A 22,581-nucleotide genomic window follows, 5' to 3' on the forward strand; every position below is an offset into this window, starting at 1 on the left:
TATGTAAAAAGAGGTTATGCCAACCATGTTATTGCAAAACAAACTGAGTCCTAAAATCCTTATCCCATCCTCCTCTGCAGAGGACAGTTTGCCTGAGTGAAAGTAAAGGGTTTACTTGCAGCTCCTTTGAGTTCAAATATCTGTGGAAATAAAGGTTTCATAGGATGGGACCAAAAAAATCTGCTGTCTTTTCAACCGTGGGATCAATTAATGACCTTGATGGCTCAAAAGCCTGAGCAAAGGCCACATTATTCAAAATATTCAACTTGAATCCTTCAATGCACAGAAAGCAAATGTGTGCTGAGCACCTCCCATTTGCACCTGCCCAAGATTCACTGTGGTCAGAGGTGGAGGTCCTCTTAATCATCTGAGCTTTGGGGAGCCCCAAAGTGCCACCAGGCTGTGAGTCTGCTCTAAAAGAGCCCAGTGATTTCCTCAAAGCATCACTAGTCTTTGCGTCTCAGGAGCGAATGACCTGAGTTATCAGCTCCGTGTCTTCCAAGGAGCATCTCCTGCTTGAAAACAAAACAAACTCTCAAGAACCTAGCAGGCCTGATGCAACTACTTTTCTAACTCTGCCAGCCTACTGGGAAGCAGCCTAGCACATTTGCCTAGTGAGGGGGGTATGCACTAGTTGCACAGAGCAATGGGTTTTGTGGGTGTGTGTCTGTGGGGAAGGTAACCAACACATACGCAATTACCTCTAAGCAGCTGCTTCAGGTCTTGGTGTGTGATTTGGTGGAGGGAAAAGGGCACAAAACAGGCCAGGCTTCGTCTGTGAGCTGTGACTACAGTGGCCTGCTGCTTTCTGCAAAACTGAGCTGCATGAGCTCAAGGGAATGAGGTTCCTTTGTACCGCAGAGCAGCTCTTGAGGAAAGTAGCTGTCAAACTTAAAGCATGCAGGCAAGATCTTAGAAACTTGAGAATTGCTGGATCTCTTCCACTGATTTCTGTGGGAAAATTACTTTGGTCGTGGACAAATAAATTTGAAATATGCTACAAACCTACTGGTGATTTTGCACAAAATGTGTGAAAATCTCTGTGAAAACATGGCTGAGCCAATGAGATGTGAAAGAGACGGAGAGGATCCAGACACTGCTGAGTGAAGACAGGCTGCGTAGCTTGCTGCGAGAGGATGTATTGAGTTAACTTCTGCTTTGACTTGGAACAATTGAGTCCCATGGACCCTGTGACTGCAGTGCTATTTAAGCTGTTCCAGTCCTGTAGATCCATGTCTAAGTTGCCTTGTTTCTCATGCATTTGTTTCTTTAAGCTGTAAAAAAAAAAAATCCTTGGGCTCCTCTGTCCTCCTCCGACTTCTGCATATGTTTAGTTTTGAAGTGGTAACATTTCTTAGGTGCCTGTTTGATTGGCAAGTGCGCAGTGATTGGAATGAAAACTCAACTGGACATAAGAAATTCCTATTTTGGAAAGTCCTTGCCATGCTATAAGTGGTCATCAGACTCATGGCATCTGAGGGCAGCTGTGCTTGGATGGTGAGGCTAGAAGAAGTAGTGCAGTAAGACCACTGCAGGAATTTGACCTAGGAAGAAAAAAAGAAGTCTTATTTTGGAAAGCTTTGGGACTGCTTATGTTAAGCAGGCCTGCTGTTGAAGCTTCTCCGCTATCTTCACACAGTTTTATTTACAGCTCAAAATAAAGAAAGCAGTAGTTCTTGTCTGGTACTGTTAATGTATACACTGTATATCAAGTTTATTGCAAAGTCTGTTAGCAAGCTACCAGCCTAGTTTTTAATCTGCAGATAATCTTACTCTCATTTATATGTTTGGCCTGTATTACTTTGCCCAGCGTAGGCGCAGCCATTGGAATCCGTCCAGTTCACCTAACAACTTTCATTAAAGAAAATTGCCCTTGTAATAAAAATTACTCAGTGTGACAAGATTCCATAATATATTTTTTAAAGCCTCATAAAATTTTGTAGCAGTTAATATCACTTGTTTGTTTTTTTGAGATTTTCTTTTAAAAGCAAAAATTGACTTAATTGTGACAATATTTGTAATAGAATGAAATAACTATTTTCTATCTGGGCATATAGAGGCCAGGCTGGGTGACAGGAATAGCGCAGGGATAAGGAAATAAGAAAACCCTGTCTTTGAAAAGTACATTTTGTTGTGTTTTGTACATTGTTTGTGAGGCTGCTTGAAAGTCTGGGACTCTTTAGTAAGGGAAAGTTAGATACAATAAAGTCTGTTCACTTGCAGTTCATGATACATAAGTCTTAACCTTATAAAATGCAATGATCAGGCATGGATTTTTCTGTAGTAATTAGGAGCGGCTTATCTGAGCATCATCCTTCCTAGCTACAAGGACAGCACTTGGTATGTGTGTCCCCTGCATCAGTGAGAATACATGGGTGCTGGTGGAGTACCTGTAGCTCTTCCTTGCTTCTTCCATCCATCAGAAACATAAGAACATTCCTAATGTGTGAGACATTTCTTACCAATGTGGCATAGGGCAGGCTATTCACTGCAGGGGTGAAATGCTTTGGTATTTTTTTTACTGTGGAAACATAGTAAAGAAGTGCTAAAGAACCAAACCCAGCACTTGGGAATGGAATGGGAAGTCAGTGGATTAGAATTCCTGCTGTCTCTTTACAGAGTACTTGCCTGAGAAAACTCTGTGGCTTCTATGCCTTCTTTTCTCCTGTTACACTATAAAAATAGGGAAATCTCTCAGGTCTTAACTGTTTGTTCATTAATAAATATAAATCAACCTGTCTTCAGTTAATCTGCAGCGGAGCAGCCATCATCATCACCAATACAAATATGGCCAAGTCAGTGACTTTCTGTTCACTTGCTGATGTGTGTCTTCTTGCATGAGACCAGATCCAAAAACATGCTATTGTTTCTTGGTAGCCTGCTTAGCTGTGTTATACTCATACCCCTGGAGGAATCAGTTAGGCTGCCTTCAGGTGTCACCAGAGATGAAATTGCACAACAAACCAGGACAGTTCAGAAAGGTATATGATGCTAAAACGTAAAATGACCAGCACACAGGTGGAAGAAAAACATCTGGGATCTTTCACAGTCTTGTTTTCCTGTTTCTATCAAAATAAAGAGTTGCAGAAAGTCTATATATTTTTTTCCAATGTTTTAGAGCTTTGGAATTTTTAAGACTTTCCAGTGCTTTGTAGGTCTGGTTTAGATAATGTAAATATTGTGGGGTCTGATCTTGCAAGTGCTACAGTATCTGTGGCTACTGTTAGGGGAATTGGAGGACCCAGAGCTTCTGTGTGATAGTTACCTCCTTTATTAAAATGAGCACCGGGAGCCACTGTCATGTTTATCTTGCCTTGGGTAGATCAACTAAGGTGTACCTCCTGGCTTGGGCTTAGCTGATTTATGTTTGAAGTGAGGATTGTTTGTTCCCTTTTCTGATGAACTAATCTTTTGTGATAAACTAACAATGGCAAGGGATGAACTGTGATGTTCAACAGTGGTGGTGGCTTTTCTTTTTTTGGCTTTTGAAGTCTACGTACTGCCTCAGGAGGAAGGCAGCAGCACTAATAATATATCTAGTCTCTATGGAAGGCCCTTATTTGAAAAACCTGTAATTGAGTGGACAAAATTTCCGGTTGCTTGAGAGGATCTATTCAGAAGAGACTTGAAAAAGATGAGGGAAAAGCATGCTAGACAGCAAGAAGTACTAAGGGCTCTATTGAGCAGGGAAACCTACGTAGATATTGTGGGACAATTAGACTCGTCAGGCAAAACACTAAAATGCATTTGAGAGCAAAAAATCCTGGGGAATGTTAAATAAAGCTTTGAAAAGGTTAAAGAGCTTGCCTCAGAAGCAAAGAAGTTGATTTGGGTGATCTTTGAAGGAAGGCAAGTGATGGCTGCTTCAAAGAGAAGGTACAGAACATGTGTTAGTCATAGGGATTTTGCCCATTTTTTCTCCAGTAGCTAAAACCCTGAAGCACAATTGCTGGGTCAGCACCATGGGAGAGAGCTTATACCTCAGTTAAGTTTATTTGCCCCTTTGCTCTTCTTGGAGAGCTATTCCAATACCCAGCTTCCCTGGTGCCCTGTTCTGGGGCGCTTTCACACTGTCTGCCTTTTCAGCCCCTGCCTTTCACGCCTGCTTTGGAAGCCAAGGAAGACTCTGCTATGCAGAATGGAGTGGATTTGTTCCCTAGAGTTGAGGCAAATAAACGTGTGAGGTTATTTGTATTTGAATGATTGCCTCTATTCAAGCTTTGTTGCGTGAGATTTTAAGATTAGTTAATCGCTTAGATTTGACAAACTAGCTTTCACTTAGCGAGGCTCGTTTCCTTGATCAGTTGCTGATGGCAGTGGATAGTATGGTGCATTAATGAACAGTCCCTGGCACACTGTGAATGGAGTTTGCTGTCAAGTAAGTCAAAACTTCAGATGCCTAAATATCAACCCATTAGTGATTAGGCCAGCGTCAGCTCTTGGCCTATTTTTAGGTTTTTCTTTGGTGCTTCACTCTTTGATGTAAAGACAGCTGTGTGCCCCTCACTCTTTATGTAGACCAAGCTTTTTATTTCAACATCTAAACAAGCTGTCCATTGTTTTGATCACTCAGTAATCTTTTTCTGCAGCTCTCCTGTTTGAATTCTTGTTAATTGTGGTGACTACAAATGCCTGTGCTAATTCAGATGTGGCTCCAATCCATATTCAGTAGCATAAATATTTCCATATTTAAATGGAAATATCTCCTCTGATAAGCATTTAATATAGCCATCCAAATATATACAGCTGCTTTGTCTGCCTTGCCGGCTTGGAGGGATGTCTGACTAGGCTTTTTGCTGGTTTTTATTTACGCATGAGTGGATGGTCATGTTGTGTGTTTTGAAGAAACCAAACACAACTTAAACACACTGAGTGTAGTTTACTTCTGAAAGTAAATTGTCCTGTGTCTCTTCTAAGCTACACTGGTTTTCCACAAAAGTGTCCAAGAGTTCCTGCTCTGATAAAGTTCTCCCAGGGTCTGCCAGCTGGCTTTTTATTAATTTTGCATTTTCTCTGCTGCTTTCTTTCTCATCCTGCACTCCTCCATCTTCTCCTAGTTCCTTTTTTTTTTTTTTTTTTTAATTGCTTCTAAGGTTTTGGAACATCTTCAGAAGTCTTGGTTAAACAGTTACGTTTAAAACCTGAATTTAAAAGAAATTATTCTTATTTCCTTTTTCCTGTTACTGCATTTGTTAACTGTTCAGGACACACTTCCAAAGACATTTTCTGGTAAAGAAGGAACTGCATTTTTAAGAAATTAGTTATTACAGTGTTTAAATTTCTCATTTTCATACAGAACACCTGAAGAAACGCCTGGAAGATTATATGGCCCAGTTCCCAAATGTAAGAATCCTCCGAACCAAAAAGAGAGAAGGGCTGATAAGAACTCGAATGTTGGGGGCCTCTGTGGCGATAGGGGACGTCATCACCTTCTTGGATTCCCATTGCGAGGCCAATGTAAACTGGCTGCCACCTCTGCTAGGTAAGCATGTAGTGCTGTACATGGCTGAAGACTGAACTGCTAAAGAGCTGGCAACAGATGTTGGTGTTGAATTTGGTTTATTTCCACGTGCTGCTTTCCCCTTATGCTGTAAGTGGACAAAAGGAACATGAAATGTCTTAAAAGGGAGAACAAACAAACAAAAAACCCAACCAACCACTAGACTCGGGTGAATTGTTGGCAACTTGTAGCCTTTAATACAAGAATTTTGTTCTGTTCTAGAGTACTTCACTGTACAATAACCCTATTATATGCTTTGTTTAATTAAAGAGCAGAGATCGTATTCTTCTGTTTCCTCACTAAATGAAATCTTAAATAATTTACAGCTTGCTAGAAGAGTAAACTATCACATGGTCATTCAGCAGCTTGCAGAGAGGAATGGCTTTATGATACAGAAAAGATCTTTACTTGCAATTTTTAAGTAGCTTTTAGGGGTTTTTTTCCTCCTATATAACAATATTTAAGTTCATAGTCTGCAGGCCTGTGGAAAATACTTCTTGTGAATGACAGCTGCTGGTATGTATTTGTAGAACATGTGCAGTCCTTTCTAAGGCAGCGAGTGCTTCGTCTTTAAGAGGTATCAGTTTTACAATGTCAGTTCTTTTCAAGGATGACTAATTGAAAGGACAGTCCCTTCTGTTTCTGGTACCTGTGTCCCTCTGGCCACTACCAAAATGCTTTACAACCCTATTGCAAGTGACCTGTCAAAGCTCTCTCTGAGGTGTGGCTTTGTCAAAATAAACTGTGGCAACAATAGTCAAGTGGAGATTTAAGGAAAAACTAGTCAGGTATGTCAGCAGGATTGTTGGATGGTTATACTGTTGCTTTCACTACAGTTTGTATCTGGTAATAATGTAAAACATTTGCAGCTTCATGAGCCCTGGGGAGGGAGGACAGAATTAGCTCAATTGCCATTTAAATGAGAACACGTAGAGTATGCTTTAAAATTAAAGCATAGAAAGGATTTCTGTTAAGCATGCACTGGAAGCTGAAACATCGTTTGCCGCCTCTGTTCTGAAAGTTAACTTCCAACAAGAGACTGTCTCAGTAATAAAGTATTTAAGAAGTTCCAGATGTTTATGCAGGAATTAATCCTGTCTTGTATTATTTGGTTGAAAGAAAATGTTGAGGGGAGGAGGTACACTTGCATTTCTTAAGCCTGCTGAGAGTAGTTATGCCATTAGTCTGAATTGCTTCCTGCCAGATTCTGGCATAGTAATTAAAGCTAGGTGGTACGATGGGTTATTGCCCTGGCTTTGAATCAGTGCAGAAAGGGTTCATATCCCGGTTGCTCGTTAAAATGAGGACTGCTCACTAAGTACAAGATTCTCTGTTTTTAGCCTGGTGGTTTAGGTATATGTGGTAGTGTGGCTGTGTCTTTCTATTCTGCTTCTGGGTGATGGTCACTGTGGCATGTCTGGTGTTTTTAATCTCAAGTTCTAGTTTGAATATCTCAATTATTGCAGAAAAACGAGATAAATTGAAATAAATTGGAGCATCTGCCCAAAAGAGAACGAACAGGAAGCTATGTCGTTCTTGGACATCTTCATATTTTGACGCTCTTTTCTGTAATTTCATGGTCAAAGGAGCCAACTGGTGCAGGTTTTCTAACATGTTTCTCCAATCTTCAGATCGCATTGCCCGAAACCGCAAGACGATCGTTTGCCCTATGATTGATGTTATTGATCATGACCACTTTGGATATGAGACTCAGGCTGGAGACGCAATGCGAGGTGCATTTGACTGGGAGATGTATTACAAGAGGATCCCTATTCCTCCTGAGTTACAGAAACTTGATCCCAGTGATCCCTTTGAGTAAGTTACCGAAATGCAGTGCGCTAAGAGCTGGCTAACAAAATAACACCCTGTTACAGGGTTGGCTTACACCTCAGTGTAGTAAAAGTCAGAAGCTGGTGTTAAGCTACTTGCCTTTTGGCAGCTGTTTTCTTTGTTGGTTTAAAAGAAATGCATTGTGTAGTAGCTGTGAATGCTCTCCTTTTCATTGCTATTTTTTGCCACCTTAATTCCCGCAGAAGTTAACATTTCATTTAAAACTGTAATGTGTAACATTTAATGTGGTCATTTATTACTGAGATCTTTCAAACATAACTTAGTATCCCTAATGCTCTGCCAAAAACAACAAACCAATGGTGGCTTATATGTCATTCCCAGGTGGGGGAAGAAGAAAACCTTGCAGAATAATTACAGCAATTTTGATGATTGCAGTGCATTGCAGAAGTAAATCTGAGATCAAGTTATGTTCTGCTCTTGCTGTGCTTGCCAACATTGAGACAGTTATGCTATCCTTTATACTTCTGCAGTGTTTAAAAAAAACCCCAACAGAACACTTTTTGAGGTCAAGCTCAATGACTTGATCGTACTACTGAGATGGAGCACCACATGTGCAGCATATGGGTCCCTCTGGGAGAGGTTATAGCCTGTCACTTAATGGTGAACTCTTTTGCCTGTTTGGAGGAGAGGCATTGACTGGTTCTGAAGGGATCCTAGTCTGGTCCTCCTCATTTGCAAGTGGGAAATTAGTAGATAATGCAAAAACAACCATTTGATGCTCCAACAGGGTTGCAAAGGCACCAGGAACACTGGGCAATGGAAAGAATATTTGTCAAATCTTGCTTTGTTTTTTAAATGTTTAGCTAGAGATCTGTATCTTTGAATGTGTTTGTAATATGGAGTCTGGTTTTTCCTTAAGGTCTCCTGTAATGGCTGGAGGACTGTTTGCAGTCGATAGAAAGTGGTTCTGGGAGCTGGGAGGGTATGATGCAGGTCTGGAGATATGGGGAGGAGAGCAGTATGAAATATCCTTTAAGGTGAGCTACATTCTCTGGAAATTACTTTTGTTTTGAAAAGCAAGAATTGTTCTGAGGTGCAGAATGTGAATGATCTATCTTGTCCTTGCTTTTGCGTGTGACTGAAGGTGAAAGAGCTGGGAGCAGTAAGATAGTACACAGAAGAAACAGCGATGCTGTGAGCAGCCATTTGTGAGGGTCAGTTTTGGAGCATGATTAGCTGGGGTGCCCCTGTTCTGTGGTCACAGCGTCAGATTGCATGCACTGTTCCCAGCAAGGGTAAGTCAGCTTGTGTGGAGCTCTCTGAGTGTTAGGCTTCTCAGTACTCACCCTGGCAAGATGATGAAATATTCTCCTTCTTGAGGGAAGAAGGATTCAGGCAGCTCAGGGTTTGCCCAGTTGAGTACCTTAGTCCTGAGCTTGAGTTCCCAGAGATGAGTGTAACTTACTGTCTATAGTCAATCCATCTGACTCCTGGCTGCAAGGAACTGAGACTATTAATTGCCCTGTAAGAAGTCCTCAACAGTTGGAATAATAACACTGTTTCTGGCAGTGACTTCAGATCATTATTTGCCTGGCATGGGGACAATTCTGTTACTGATTGACCAAGTCGTTCAGTTGAGGGCTTTAAAATAAGAGTTAGCCAGCTGACCAAAAATGGTACTAATAGTAACAAGTCACTGTGACCCACAAAGACCACTAGTACCTGTGTTATCTTGGAATATGGTACTCTGAAATCCATTCTAGGAAACCCACTGGAATGTCCTAGACCACTGAAGACAGGTGGCTGGTCTTCTCTTCAGTGGCAAGAATCCTTTCCATAGCCTGGAGGGAATTAAGTAAAGATTTCTACGTTAAACAGTGGGCCACTATGTGGTTTCTCTTTCAGAGTTTGAATGTATAATCTTATAGGTGTCCAGATGCCACTGACTAAGCTAGTTAACCTCAGCACGGGGCTAGAAGATGGCAGTAGTGCTAATGTAGTGCACAGTTTAGCTTCAGCAGCTAAAATTCCTCCTGTCTCCCCTGGCAAACAAGTCATGGCTGATCTCTTACAAAACAGATTTCTAAATCTCAAAGCCTCTATACAATTCAAAGGCATATCAAACTATATTCAGTAGGCCGTATTACCGTACATACACACCATGTACTACTGTACAGCAAACAATGGAAAAAAATACGTTGTTTTCAAGACAATGTATTTTCTTTCATTGTTTGCTCACAAAAACCCCTAAATAATAAAGTCACACTGGAGGTCCCTTGTCCTCTGTAATGGTAGCAGAAAGGGAGGGGCAGGGACACCCACTTTGGAGATGTCATTACAATTAGAGCCATTTATTCTTTGTGTTGCATGTAATGAAATTGTGTAACAATGTCATTTTCTGCTGGAGGGGCAGTGGCAGTATTCAGCCTCTTTTCCTTGACCCTTTTTGAAAATGCTCATTTCCAAGAGTGATGACAGTGGCTGGGCAAGCCCTTTGTCTCTAATGCCACAGCAGACAGTCATACTGCTTGATCTGCAGGAAATAAGACTACTTCATTCATCTGTTTGCTTATCCTCTCTGAAACACGCTGTGTTTTATTTCAGTCCAGAGATAGCAATTTATGGAGGGATAAATTTGCTTTAATTAATCTCTGCAAAGACCCCCTTTTTTCTTTCATCGTGCAACAGAAAAATGAAGTTTTAACTGAAAGAGGCTCAGTGTATTTTCAGAAATTAAGATAAATTGATACATTCATCTGTGGCTGATAGATTTAATAATTCTGCTGGAATTGCAAGAAAAGAAGGTTTGTTCATAGAATTTATGAAGCTATGACATTTCCTGGCGAGCTTAGAGCTACGTTTTTACCTTTAGAAGCAGACTGAGATTTTGTAGTTAAAGGGGCACTGTCAAATAATTTAAAGCCCTGTGTTTAGATGTGTGGTACCTGCTTTCACATTATTTATTATCTAATGGGAATTCAGATTCTAAGCGTGCCAAACTTACAGCCCGACTTTGACAAAGAATCTGTTCCTGTGCCTGGGAGTTGTGGGTGCAGGTACTCTTTTGTACTGCTGATCTTTGATCCATTGCATCAGATCTGGCCTTCTCGAGCCCCACCAGGAATAGTTTTTTTGTTTGCTTGTTGGGTTTTTTTTCCTTAAGCATATTCTTTTTTGGCCATGTATGGACTGTGCTTTACATTTTTTTGCCTTTATTTTAAAATCCAGGCCTCTGTTGCTGAGAGACTAGCAATAAACAAGTTTATTTAGGAGCTTCTTGCCTTTCTGTTTTGAGCCCATATATTTCTGTCATCAGCTGGCTCTACTTCCTTCTGAGAAAAAACTTCCAGGTTGAAGGCAAGCCAACAGAGAAACCATCAGTGTTTAGCACCTCAGAAAACATTTAGCCAGAGGATGGATCAAACTTTATTAATAGAAGCTTTGCTCCTTGTATGAAATGTGTACACCAAACATCACTAGAATACATAGCATATTGGAGGGGAAAAAAAACTTCAGGTGAACCTTAAATTAGAAACAAACTTTCTAACACTAACTGCTGGTTTCTAGTTTTCTGGGTCTTCTCAGTCCCTTAAAACACAAATTTCTATATTAGAAATTAAGGAGTCGATCTATCTGTTCCATATTCAAGCAGAAAACATGTGATTCTTCCCTCTCTTGACCCGTGTATATCCAGAATAGCTCAGTGTGGATATACACAGTACTTCTGCAAGTCAGGGGTCATCGTCTTTCAGGTCATCATCAGGTGCAACAGGAAGATTGCAGTCTTGAATTTTAGTTGCAGGCGTTACACTTGTTCAAATGAACCTCATTTTTTCATGAACCGTGCTTGCAGAATGCTCCAGGTGAACTGCTCTGCAGATCTGTGTGGTGTAAGACCCATTCTCCTCCATCTCAGTGGATTACCAGATGCTGACCTTTGAGTACATTCTTGTATTTTGAAGAAAGGGTGAACAAGCATGCACAGCTATTTCTGTGTGGCACTTGTTAGCTTTCCTTTCTGCTGCCCCTAACTCTGTAGTTATTACAGATTTGGTTTCTTTTTTTTTTTTTTTTTTTTTTTTGCGGGGGGGCCGGGGAGTCACTTCCATACCTCTCCTCTCTTACAGTTTTTTCTGGTCTTTTGTATCTTTCTGCAATGATGTGAACAAAACTGAATACTTTACCCAAAGTGACAATGTGTCTTTCCTCTTCTAAACACAACTTAATAGCTCTGATTTTCTGAATGCTCCTGCATACTCAACAAATACCTAAATTCTGCTGCCTAGGTAACCACTTCATTTTCTTTGAGATTAATGTATCTAATTCGGATGGTATATATGAAGCATTTAAACTGTTCCTTTCTGCAAATGCTACTTTGTACAGCACTTATCTATGCTCACTTTTATTTGCAATCATGTTGCCTCTTTTCCAATATTTTTGTGGCTTCTGTTCTGTTTGTCTTACGTAACCTTCACTAAACTCCTTCACGCCTTTCTTCCATAAATATATAGTCTCTGATTTTTTGGGTATGGGGAAACAGAAGAGGAAAAACACGATGTCTCTGACTTGTATAGGCATAAATATAGAGGTACTTCGTACCTCAGATCTTTAGTGGTGTGATTCTCAATCCTTTGATTGTACATTGTACTTCAAAAACAAAGAAGGAGAATCCCATATGTCCCTCACTAGGTGATAGATCAGTTCAGTTTCAGAAATGTTTGTCTTGTAATTTAGAGATTGCAAAGCCTTCATAAAGTTCAAAGGGCTTGGTGCAAACAAGCCATATCGACAGTTTCCCTGAAAAGAACAATTAAGGGGGAGGCAAAAGAGATGGGTAATACTCATGGTCTTCACTAGTTGCTTCAGCAATTGGAAACGTCCACTGTACTTATTCTGGTGATCATACATCACTGCATTTTTCCAGATCCTTTTCCCAAAGCATGAACATGGATTGCTTCTCCATAGCATAAAACACGTTGCATGCTTTCCAACAAATCCAAGTGCTCCGTAGCTTCTGTTTGCATATCTAATGCATGCATCTCCTTTGCCCCATGTCAGCAGCACATTTCTGATTCACATTTTGCCACTGGCCTCCTGGCAGGTGCGTAGTTAGGGTGCAGCTGCCAAGGGATCACTTCTGACAGCATTTCTAGTTGTATCACTGAAATTAGTGCTGATTGTGATCCTCCACTGCTTATTCCAGGCACATAGTCACACCACTTTCCAGCAGCTCACGTTTGCCCACACTGAAACAGGCCGGGCATTCTGCTGCTTTTTTTTGTGGGGGATTTTTTTTTAAGCCAGCACATGCTGCTTAATTCTAAGGCGCTCAGCTGCAGTACAAGGTGGCTTCTTTCTCCCTTCCTATCTGGTGATGCAGAGATCAGTTTCAGACCATTGACTTGAATTTTTGGCCTCTGTTCATCCTATGTGCTTGGTTCAGGTTCCAGAGTAGCCTCCCACCAAGCAGCAGTAGGAAAGAGGAGCCCTCCACTCTCTGAAATGTGATTATTCGAAAGTGCTGTCATTACTCTAAAAATGCTCCAGACGGTAAGGAGGGGCCATGCTGGTGTATGTTGTGTGAGAGAAGGCGTTGTGCAAACACATAGATCCCAGTGCCTTTTGAGCTACCTTAATCTTTTATAGAGCAGTAAGTCCCAGCTGCAAGAGCAGCTGATGCTTACAATACAGAGGATTACAATTTTCCTGAATTATTGGTTGCCCTTGCTTTCATTGTCTCACCTACCTTGTTATGCAGAGAACCCCCTTGACTTATCTACTCTGTTCTTTTCTTCCCACCTTTCAGTGTGTGCTCAGACAATGAGCCAGCTTCTCTCCATTAGTCCATCGCGTGGTCTTTATTTCTGTTGTGGCTTGCAGAAGCAGCTTTCTTTTCAAGGCTTGACTCTCTCCTTTGTGTTTTTCCCCCTCTCTTGGGAAGCATCGGCTCATCGTGGTGCAGTCTCTGGAAACCATAAACCTTGTATACCCAGATAATTTGTGTTCACACACCAACTGCAGTATTGTATGGTGTGTTTGAGAGGAGAGGTTCAGCTATCTTACGTGACATTGTTTTCTGAAATAGCAGAAAGGGAATCGGATCAGCATAACATTCCCATGTAGAGAATAGGTGGCATATTATCTTGTGCTTTCATAGCACACTAGCTGAGTCAAAGGCTCTTGAGTTGCTTTATGAATATGGAGTTACAGCTCTCCAGGCCACTACGAGATGGGAGTAATATCACCAATGTTGTTATTTTACTTCCCTTGTATATGGTTTTATTATTAGGATGAGATTGTGGCCTTAGAAGAATCTGTTGCAGTATGCCCATTGACCTCAGTGTAGCCAGATTTTCTCTTAATTCTAGCAGATCTGTCAGCTGCTAGATTCCTAGCTCAAAGTCTAGATTGGTAAAATTGTGCCTGAGGAGGAAGAGAAATTTCCTGTTCCCTTCTAATGAGATCTGATTAGATCATTGTATAAAGCACTGCCTTCCTGACCAGCTTTAATTCTTGTTCTTACGGCATTCTAGTAAATGGCTGATTGAAGTTGAGTGCATCAAGTTCAGGCTCCAATGTTTACTGTCGTGTCAGCAAGGGAGATGAGGCACCACCTCACCCTTCTGTAAAACATCAAGAAGAAGAAACTGGGTCCCCTGGCCTAAGAACGCAGTGAGTGACAGTCACTGTTACCGTGATGGCACGAGGGGCTGCCCCACAGAACAGCGGTGTTTCAGCTGTTTGACAGCGCTGTATTTATAGCAGTGGTGTGTCATGCCCGTGAACTGTACCCTTGTTTAAAAACAACCAAATGTCGCTAACCGAGTGGAAGCCTTCCTTCAGCTATTTTGGGTTTGCTTCACTTGCAGTTATTCCTTGACAGACCCTTGAATGTGATTCCCCTGACCTTTAACTCTAGCTTTCTAATGCTTTTGTTAGCTGTGTTTTACCAATGCATGTCACGCTCTTTCCCTCTCCCCCGTCTTCCAGTTTTATAGATAAGGACTGGTAATTGTCTTTATGGAGGTTGTAATGAGTTCTGTCACCACACAAAGAAGCTCACTAATAAAATAAATCAAAGCAGCAATGAATGAATGGAAAGCATGCTTTTAAAATTAGATTTGTACTGCAAGTGCAATACTGTCACTTGCAGCATAAGACAATGTTAAAAAGGCACTGAGTTGGCAGAGTACCTTGAAAGGGTCACTGAGCTTTGCTAGCAGGAATTAGGAAGTTTTCCATTGCTTCCATGCAGCACTGGTAACTGCAGCATCATTTGGGAGTAAATATTTTAAAGCATGATTAGCAAAAGAGCACGTAAAACTGATCTTAGATTTTACTTGTTCCATAACTTAGTTAAGTAGCTTTTCTTATCGTATCGTTACATGTGTTCGTGTAATGTTGTCTTCTGTGCCTGGAGTCTTGTACCAGCTTGGAGCTCTTGGCCCCACATATTATCAGTTCTGTCTAGCTTACTATACCCCCTGCCTCTCCGATGTACCAGTCGGTAGATAAATGCTGTCTGTATCACTGCTTCACAAGATCTTAAAAGGACAGTGCTCCCCTCTCTAGCTGCATATTTACCGCAGGGGTCTGTTTCTCCTGTTCCTTGGGGAAGTCGTGTTTTTAGAGGAGATGTATATTCACGGTGGCCTGACTGAAAGCCTTTCCTTAGAGACCAGGGGCAGGTGAGGCATCCTGTGGGCAGGCAGCAAGGATAACAAGCTGGTGTTTTCATTCAGGCTTGTGTTACACTAAAATGCAGCTGCTTGTGAACCAACAGGGCTTTCGTGATGCAGGGTGCAGTGCACAAGGTAAGAATACGGGTTGTTGAGGAGTCTGTGTCTGTGCAACTGAGCCATAGGCTTCTTCAGCGGTTCCTGCAGTTCTTTATAGTTCCCAGATCTGTTGCAGCCCTTACAGCCTTGCACAAGCTGTTTCTGTCATAGAAACACAAAACATCCCCAAATTCTTGTTTTCTCAGTCTACCTGTTAATTTCCTAGTAGAGAAATCACACTGTGGTCCTCTGCAGCAAAAAGCACAGCAGCTACAGAATAAGAAGCATTTCTAATTTCACTAGAAACTTCACAGAAGCTGAGCGCTAGTTTCTTTTTTCATCTTCATCTCTCCTGTACCAGACTCTCAAGACACAGCAGGGACAAAAGGAATGAAATTCTGTAGAAAGTTGACAAACACTCCTTCTTCTTGTCTCTCTCACCATAACGACATGTAATTAAGTACCTTGAACTTTAGAAGTTGCCTGTGAAAAATATTCCTCTAACTGAGAGCAACCAACCTCCATCAAGTTATACGCAGTCAGCAAATGACTGTAATTATTAGGGCCAGTAGACAGAGCTGAAACTCCAGAGGACTTTAGTGTCAGAGCTAATAATTATGCAGCAGCCTTGGCCAAATATTTCTCTTCCGAGCTAAGTATTTAATATTGTCACTGTAGAATATTAATGGAACTGCCTGCTATGTGTGAAGCTGTTGACTAAGCTCATTGTACAGTGAACTGCGGTGGCTCAAATTAGCCACAGTGAATGGAGGGATCAAGAACACCGCATCAGCCTGCAGCACGAGCAGACCTTCTTAAATACTGCTGTCTGCAGGGCATTAACATAAGATCTGGGGACAAAATGAAGGGCAAGACAGTGTCGTGCTTCAAGAATTCAGAAAGTCATTTGTTTTGCATACTGAAGGATACTTTTTCTTTAAGTATTGATTAGATATCTCTGGGAAGCACGTATGAATATATTTCTTAAACCTAATGAAGTAGATTGGCTGGTTCAGAAAACATCTCCTTTGGTTTCACTTGGACAAAATTATTACATCCGTCCTATAAATAAGAAATAAAAGTAACTTGTTGCAGAGTGTTGGCATAGAGTGAAATCTTCCCAGATGTGGAAAGAAACTTCTGGGCCTAATCTAGACATTAACCAAGCATCAAGGTAGTTATCTTCAACTAGCAGTGTGTTCCAGTGACTTTCTGAGGGCTTTTTTAAAGCTAATTATGTTTTCACCAGGCAGGGATTTCTACTTAATTGTAAGGCTGCAAAAGCAATGAGTGCATGTCAGCAATGAAACCATATGAGAGCAGTGATAACCACAGGAAAAAGTAGCAGTTTCTTCTGGTTTCTGGCACTTGAACAGGCTCATGAATTCCCTGGAGTGTTTTGTGTAACACATGACCTGTACTATAGAGACAGCCTCCCTTTTACAGCAGTGTAAACCCAGGTCTTATACGGCAGTCCAGTTTAACTATTGTGGTTACTATTGCTGTAATAACTTGTATCAATTTAAAGTGTGCTGTGTGCTGTTCTCTGGGTGCTTGGATTTTTTTTCTGTTCTTTTCTCTAAAGAATGCAAAATTGAACTGTTTAGCCATTGGGCTTGATAGCACTTGTGCTAAATCAAGGCTTGCTGCATGGCTCTAAGCGGTAGTTATAGGATTTGAGACTAAGGCAAGGAGGGGAGGATATTTGGGAGACAGTGAACTATAAAGTAAAAAATCTGGGTTAAGCTTTTTCATTACTTGAAAGTCTTTTTTTTTATTGTCTTCATTTTTCTCCATATAACCAAGAGTCAATCTGTATCTCTGCTGTTCCACAGGTATGGATGTGTGGGGGTCGCATGGAGGACATCCCTTGCTCTAGAGTTGGTCATATCTACAGAAAGTATGTTCCGTACAAGGTTCCAACAGGAGTCAGCCTGGCAAGAGTAAGTGGCAATGGCATTCCCCATGATGGATGTCTGACTGCAATGTGACCACACTGTTGCCCACAATAGGAGGCAAATGTAGGCTTTGTAGTCCATAAATTGTACTCATACAGTGGTCAAATTGGGCAGTTTTGCAGTGGTGGATGTGTAGCACAAGGGGAAGAGAGCCTAGGGGAGCTGCAGAGTCATGTGCAGACAGCTGCCATGCTCCAGACATCAGCCATTGCTAGGTGTTGGAAAGGGACTTTGCGATCAGGCACTGGCTGTGGAATCACCAATAAAAACAAGATATGGCTTTATTTGTGTAGTACTTCAGTCGTTTTATAGCTGTGCTTTCCAAAATCAGCACACTTCAGTGTGGTGATTTTGTTTTGGTGATTGAAAGACCTCTCAACTTCAAGCATCACAGACCACCGAATGAGCAAGCTGTAGTTTTCCACAATGGAATGTTCTGTGCCATCTTATTTCTTAATCTAGTGTAGCCCAAAGAGGGAAGAGCTCTTGCCTATCATGCACTAGGCTTCTCCAGTTAATTTCCAAATTGAGAAGGGATTGCATTGCCCTCTGGTGGGAGAAAAAAAATAGGAGCAGGAAGGCTGCAAAACTAAAAAATGTAAAAAGTTACCCTGCTGTTCTGCAGTCTTATGGCTTGCACAGTGTTAAAATGTTTCCCAGTTTAATAGCTTCGCCCTAGTTATAGATTTGGATTTATTACTCAGCCCAGCAATGACCTGTCAGAGCGATAGAGTGCTCTCCTGTCTGTGCCATCTCTTCAAGAAGGAGCTATATTTCTTTTGATTCAGTATTTTGCTCTTGCATACTCCCACAGTGCTGGAAGGAGATGGCAGACAGGTGTAGGGAAGGCTGTTTGTTGGCATCTAAGATCATACAGTCACCTTGAGGTGAACACCTGCTCTTGTTGCGCGTAGGCTACATTTAGGGCAAGGTCAGCATGCTAATCATTCTTAACGTCTGAATTCTTTTGGTAGTAAATGACCACTGCTGGACTGACCACCTTCATGCATGGTAGGCCGTGCTGTTGGGTTGCTGAAGTCATGACTGCATATGGCATGTTACTGTGTGGCACCAAGAATTGTACCTAAAGTTGCCAGAGAACAGTCCAAGGTCCAATGGTCTCTTGAATGTGTTGTGAGAAGTAGTAGGGCGGGTATCTCGAGAGGGTGGTGTTCACTGCTGTTTTGGAATTACACAGTAGATTAAGCTTTACAGCGATATGTGAAATATACTGCTGCCAGCAAGTAAACCCTTTGCTTCTATTCTGAAGGGTCATCACCTTGAAAGTTCCGTATTCCTGTGGTATTTCAGAGTTTCTCTTAAACAGCTTTTTACCCAAGAAAACAGAAAAAGAGTGGAAAGAAAGAATATTGTGAACTGAAGCTTTCCAGAAGGGAGTACTGCAAATCCCATTCCTAGATGGATATAAAAGATGCAATAAGAAGGATTTAAGAAAGCAGCTTTTTGTCAGGGACCTTTGAATGTCCAGTGGTATTTACCACCATCATTTTCTGACTAGTGTCTTTACAGGAAAAAAAGGAAAAGAAAAAAAACCTAACTTTTGATTAATGTTGTTTTTCTTAGCCACAAGGAACGAGATATAATGGCCAAGTGCCAGGATTCTGTTTTGACCTCAGCTGAAAATATCTTTCTAAAAGTCCCTTGGAACTAGAAAATGATAAAAATAATCTTCGTCCTGAAGGTGGAGAGAAAGAGTGGATGTGAATGAAAATCCTTTCTGAGCAAAAACACAAGAGCTGTTCTGAATGCTAATGTCAGTAGTTTGTGCAGTGTGTTCTCAGGTGGTTTTCCCTCTCATTTTCACACATGGCTGTTACCCACACAGAACTTGAAGCGGGTGGCTGAGGTGTGGATGGACGAATATGCAGAGTACATATACCAGCGTAGACCAGAGTACCGGCATCTTTCTGCAGGGGATGTCGCAGCTCAGAAGGAACTTCGCAACAACCTCAACTGCAAAAGCTTCAAGTGGTTCATGAATGAGGTCGCGTGGGACTTGCCAAAGTTTTACCCACCAGTGGAACCTCCAGCAGCTGCCTGGGGAGAGGCAAGTTTGTGCTCTGGAATCTGCAGTGGGCAAACAGGCTGTGGTTTGTTTTTTTTTTAAAGTTGTCTTACCCATGTGCTCCAGTACTAGTTTGCTGTGAGTAAGGTAGCAAGTGAGTGTTTAAGGATCCTGCTTAATATATTTCAAAGACCAGAGCTTCTCTACCATTATATTGGCCTGATCAAAGAAGTCAGTTAGGCAGCCATTTCTACTAATGCACAGCTACAAAGAGAATAGAGACTTGGCTTGTTCTGCATGTTGCGTATTTAGTCAAAGGCAGAACATGCCAACAGGGAGGACTAGGGAGAGACAGCAGCTGAGCAATAGTAGAAATTTTGTATTTCCAAAAGGCTACACAACTGTGTTGAGCTACTCTGTTCCTTAGCTTTCCCATCTGAAAGCCAGGAAAACCATCCCTGTTTTTGAAAGTCAGCTGTGTTCTGGGAAAAGAATCAACCTAGGAGTGAAGTCATGGATTGTTACACACAACAACATAGTGGGCTCTGCAGTTCTGTAGCTAATGGATTTTGCTGTGTCCTGGATGTTATTGTACAGCTGGCAATGGGTCCCATTTTGAGTTCCTGTGCTTTCTTCTAGCTATTATCTGCCAGCTCAGATACATACTTAAGTGAGGAATCTTAAAACTGCTGTCTTCATGCAAATACTGCCACTATTTGAGGCAATTTAAGCCTTTTTTCCTGTCACTTGATAAGAGTAGGAGATTCAGTGACTAATTTACTATTTCAGATACGCAATGTAGGAACTGGACTGTGTGTGGATACTAAGCATGGAGCCCTGGGATCCCCACTGAGGCTGGAAAACTGTGTGAAGGACAGAGGAGAGGCAGCGTGGAACAACGTGCAGGTAGCAGACCCTCTGATAAATCATCAGCCCCTAAATAAATTTGGGGAGGGAGAAGTTGTAAAAACAAATGTTTGAGAAGGAAGACCATTGCAGAACTCTGTCAGGTAAACAGAAGGAGCTGTGCACCCCAAGGCTCAAGTGCTGATTATACATGATGGGCTTGTAGCAGGATGTGGCTTGTGCTTGTGGCAGGGTCTGGAGCCTAGTAGACTTTGTGCAGAGCTTTTACCTCTGCTTTGAAGTTCTCAGAGTGAACAAAAGAAAGCACAAGAAAACAATATGCCAAAATAATAAACCAGTAACAAGGCAGCTGTAATATGTAACAAAGTGAATATTAACTTCAAAGGTTGTACTGAAAGAAGTGATAGAGGAGCATCATGCATATTAATGAACCTGCAGGAGCATTCAATAACCGCTTACTATCATCCTTCTGACAGGAGGCAAATGCATTATAAACACCCAACCATTGCTGGAGAGAGATGAAACTGGCCAGGCTATAGATTCACCCTCTCAACATATAAGGTGCCAGAAATGACAGCTTTATTGTCACAGAAGGGAGGGAAATATTAGTTTGTCTAAACTGTAGCAGCTGAGCTGAGAAAAGATCAAGAAAACAATGCCTCTATTACAGAGCCATGCATAACTCTTCAGGGGAATGGCTTCAGTAGTAGGAGACAGGGTTGTTGCATATCAATTTTGATGCATGAAAACTAGAAACAAAACCAATTTACTCAGGCACAGTCCAAAACTAAGCTTCTGTTGTGTCAGGAGGATCCTGAACAATTAGAGTTGGCTTATGTTTAGGAGGATAATGTGTTTTGAACTTCTGTGTAGTATTGAGCCTAAATGATTGTGCTAATTTCTCTCCCAAGAGAGGTTTAAAAGAGAGACAGAAACAAAGTAGGTTTTTTGTGCAAAAGTTTTTGGCCACGCTGCTTCAAATAGTAGCACCCTGCTCATTACTCGTCTTTCTTACTGCCCCATGAGATCTCTCTGAAGGGAGGACCATTCTTCCACGTGGCTCCAAAAGGAGCCCCCAGAACAGCCCTTCCCCCTGGGCGCTGAGAGGTGTGCTGGCTAGTAGCCCTGCAGAACCACGTTGCCTAGTGCTGGTCACAGAGGAACACTTGCACCCTTGCCAGAGATGCTGTCCTTGTCAAATCAGAAAGCAAAAGCTTGACACCAGTACCTGCCTTTTAGACAAGTTTATCTTTTGTGGGATTCAGTCCTACAATGCTAAAACACGTCATAAGTCAAGCCATGATCATCAGATTGAAGATGCAGCTTGACCACGCTACTGTCTCAAGCCGTGGCCAAAAGCAAATGCCAAGGGGGCAGGGCAAGGAGCGGAGATGTATGTGGTGTTACTTCCACTGACTCTTTGCCCATGGTCCAACCCTGTGGCTCAGGGATTTCCAGGCCATATGTGCTGGCAGCCAGCAGCTTTCGTCAGGGCCACAGCATTGCCAGGCATAGGTTGTGCCTGGTTACTAGAGCTAAACCCCTTTCTCCTCTGTAGTATCCCTCCTTTAGTTTCAGCCAAAAGTGCTGAGAGATCATTGCAGGGTCAGTAGAAGAGAGCGCCAGGAAGCATTGCCCTAGTGTTTGCCCTTCCGACACTCGAGTGGGGTGGGGAGCTGTGGGCTCCTGCCCTCTTGTCTCAGGAGGCGTGGGACAGACTCTTCTCAAGGTGACTGCAGGCTGCCTGTGCAGGCTCGGGTGTTTACTGCTAACGTTAACTCAGAACTCCTGTAGCTCTCTGCCTTTTTTGCTAGCTGTGAAGTGCTGTAATTGGTCAGCTGCTCACTTAATCCATGATGTATGCCTGCATTGCAGAGACATTCAAGGCTGCTATTAGTACCCAAGCTAACTAGCATGGCTGTTTGCAGCAGCACAGTCTCATTTAGCATAATGTGTGGTAGTCGGCGGGGTAGCTGTTACAGACTCCCCTATTCAGCAGTCCCTGTCCCCAGAGGTGGAAGTACTTTTACTCTAGAAGATATTGTCCTTTCCCTGAAGCCATCCCCACCCTGTGGGCAAAGAAGGGAATGTCGTTCTTCTGGTGAAAGCACCGTGCCCAGTACCAGCCATCCTGAGGGTCCTGTTTGTCCTGGCAGGTATTCACATTCAGCTGGAGAGAAGACATCCGTCCCGGGGATCCTCAGCATACCAAGAAGTTTTGTTTTGATGCCATTTCCCACATCAGCCCTGTGACCCTCTATGACTGTCATGGAATGAAGGGGAACCAGCTCTGGAGATACCGACAAGTGAGTGTGTGTCAAATTGCCTGTAGGCACTTAAGTTTCCTTAAAATGTCACCACTCATGTTTTATTCCTTCTCTTCATGTAGCTATCATAAGAGAATCTGCAGACAATCTGTTGTCATTGTGTCTTAATTAGCCTTGATTAGAAAGAGGTGACTCCCCTGTTCCACTGGTTAGAAATGGTGAGGACTGCTTCTACAGGGCTTGCTAAGCAGAAGGACACTCTCCTTGCAGCCTTTCCACAGCTGGCAGTGAGGTGATGCAATGCCCTTGCAAAACCTGTTTGCAAAGAGGTGTGCTGTGTTTATTGGTTTGTTCTGAATAATAGAAGATCATGCCAAAAGTAGATAAGGATTTA

General features: G+C 42.1%; 1 protein-coding gene across 1 annotated transcript in view; it reads left to right on the forward strand.

Moving 5' to 3' along the window:
* GALNT10 (polypeptide N-acetylgalactosaminyltransferase 10) overlaps positions 1-22,581 on the forward strand; it is a 90,935-nt gene that overhangs the window by 61,837 nt on the left and 6,517 nt on the right. Inside the window, exons 5-11 of the mRNA XM_075056442.1 lie at positions 5,297-5,482; positions 7,132-7,315; positions 8,211-8,328; positions 16,905-17,012; positions 18,874-19,095; positions 19,843-19,959; positions 22,077-22,226. Coding sequence (XP_074912543.1) covers positions 5,297-5,482; positions 7,132-7,315; positions 8,211-8,328; positions 16,905-17,012; positions 18,874-19,095; positions 19,843-19,959; positions 22,077-22,226 — 1,085 coding nt within the window. The remainder of the gene's footprint in view (positions 1-5,296; positions 5,483-7,131; positions 7,316-8,210; positions 8,329-16,904; positions 17,013-18,873; positions 19,096-19,842; positions 19,960-22,076; positions 22,227-22,581) is intronic.

The sequence above is a fragment of the Buteo buteo genome, chromosome 24 (genome assembly GCF_964188355.1).
Source record: "Buteo buteo chromosome 24, bButBut1.hap1.1, whole genome shotgun sequence".
NCBI lineage: Eukaryota > Metazoa > Chordata > Aves > Accipitriformes > Accipitridae > Buteo > Buteo buteo.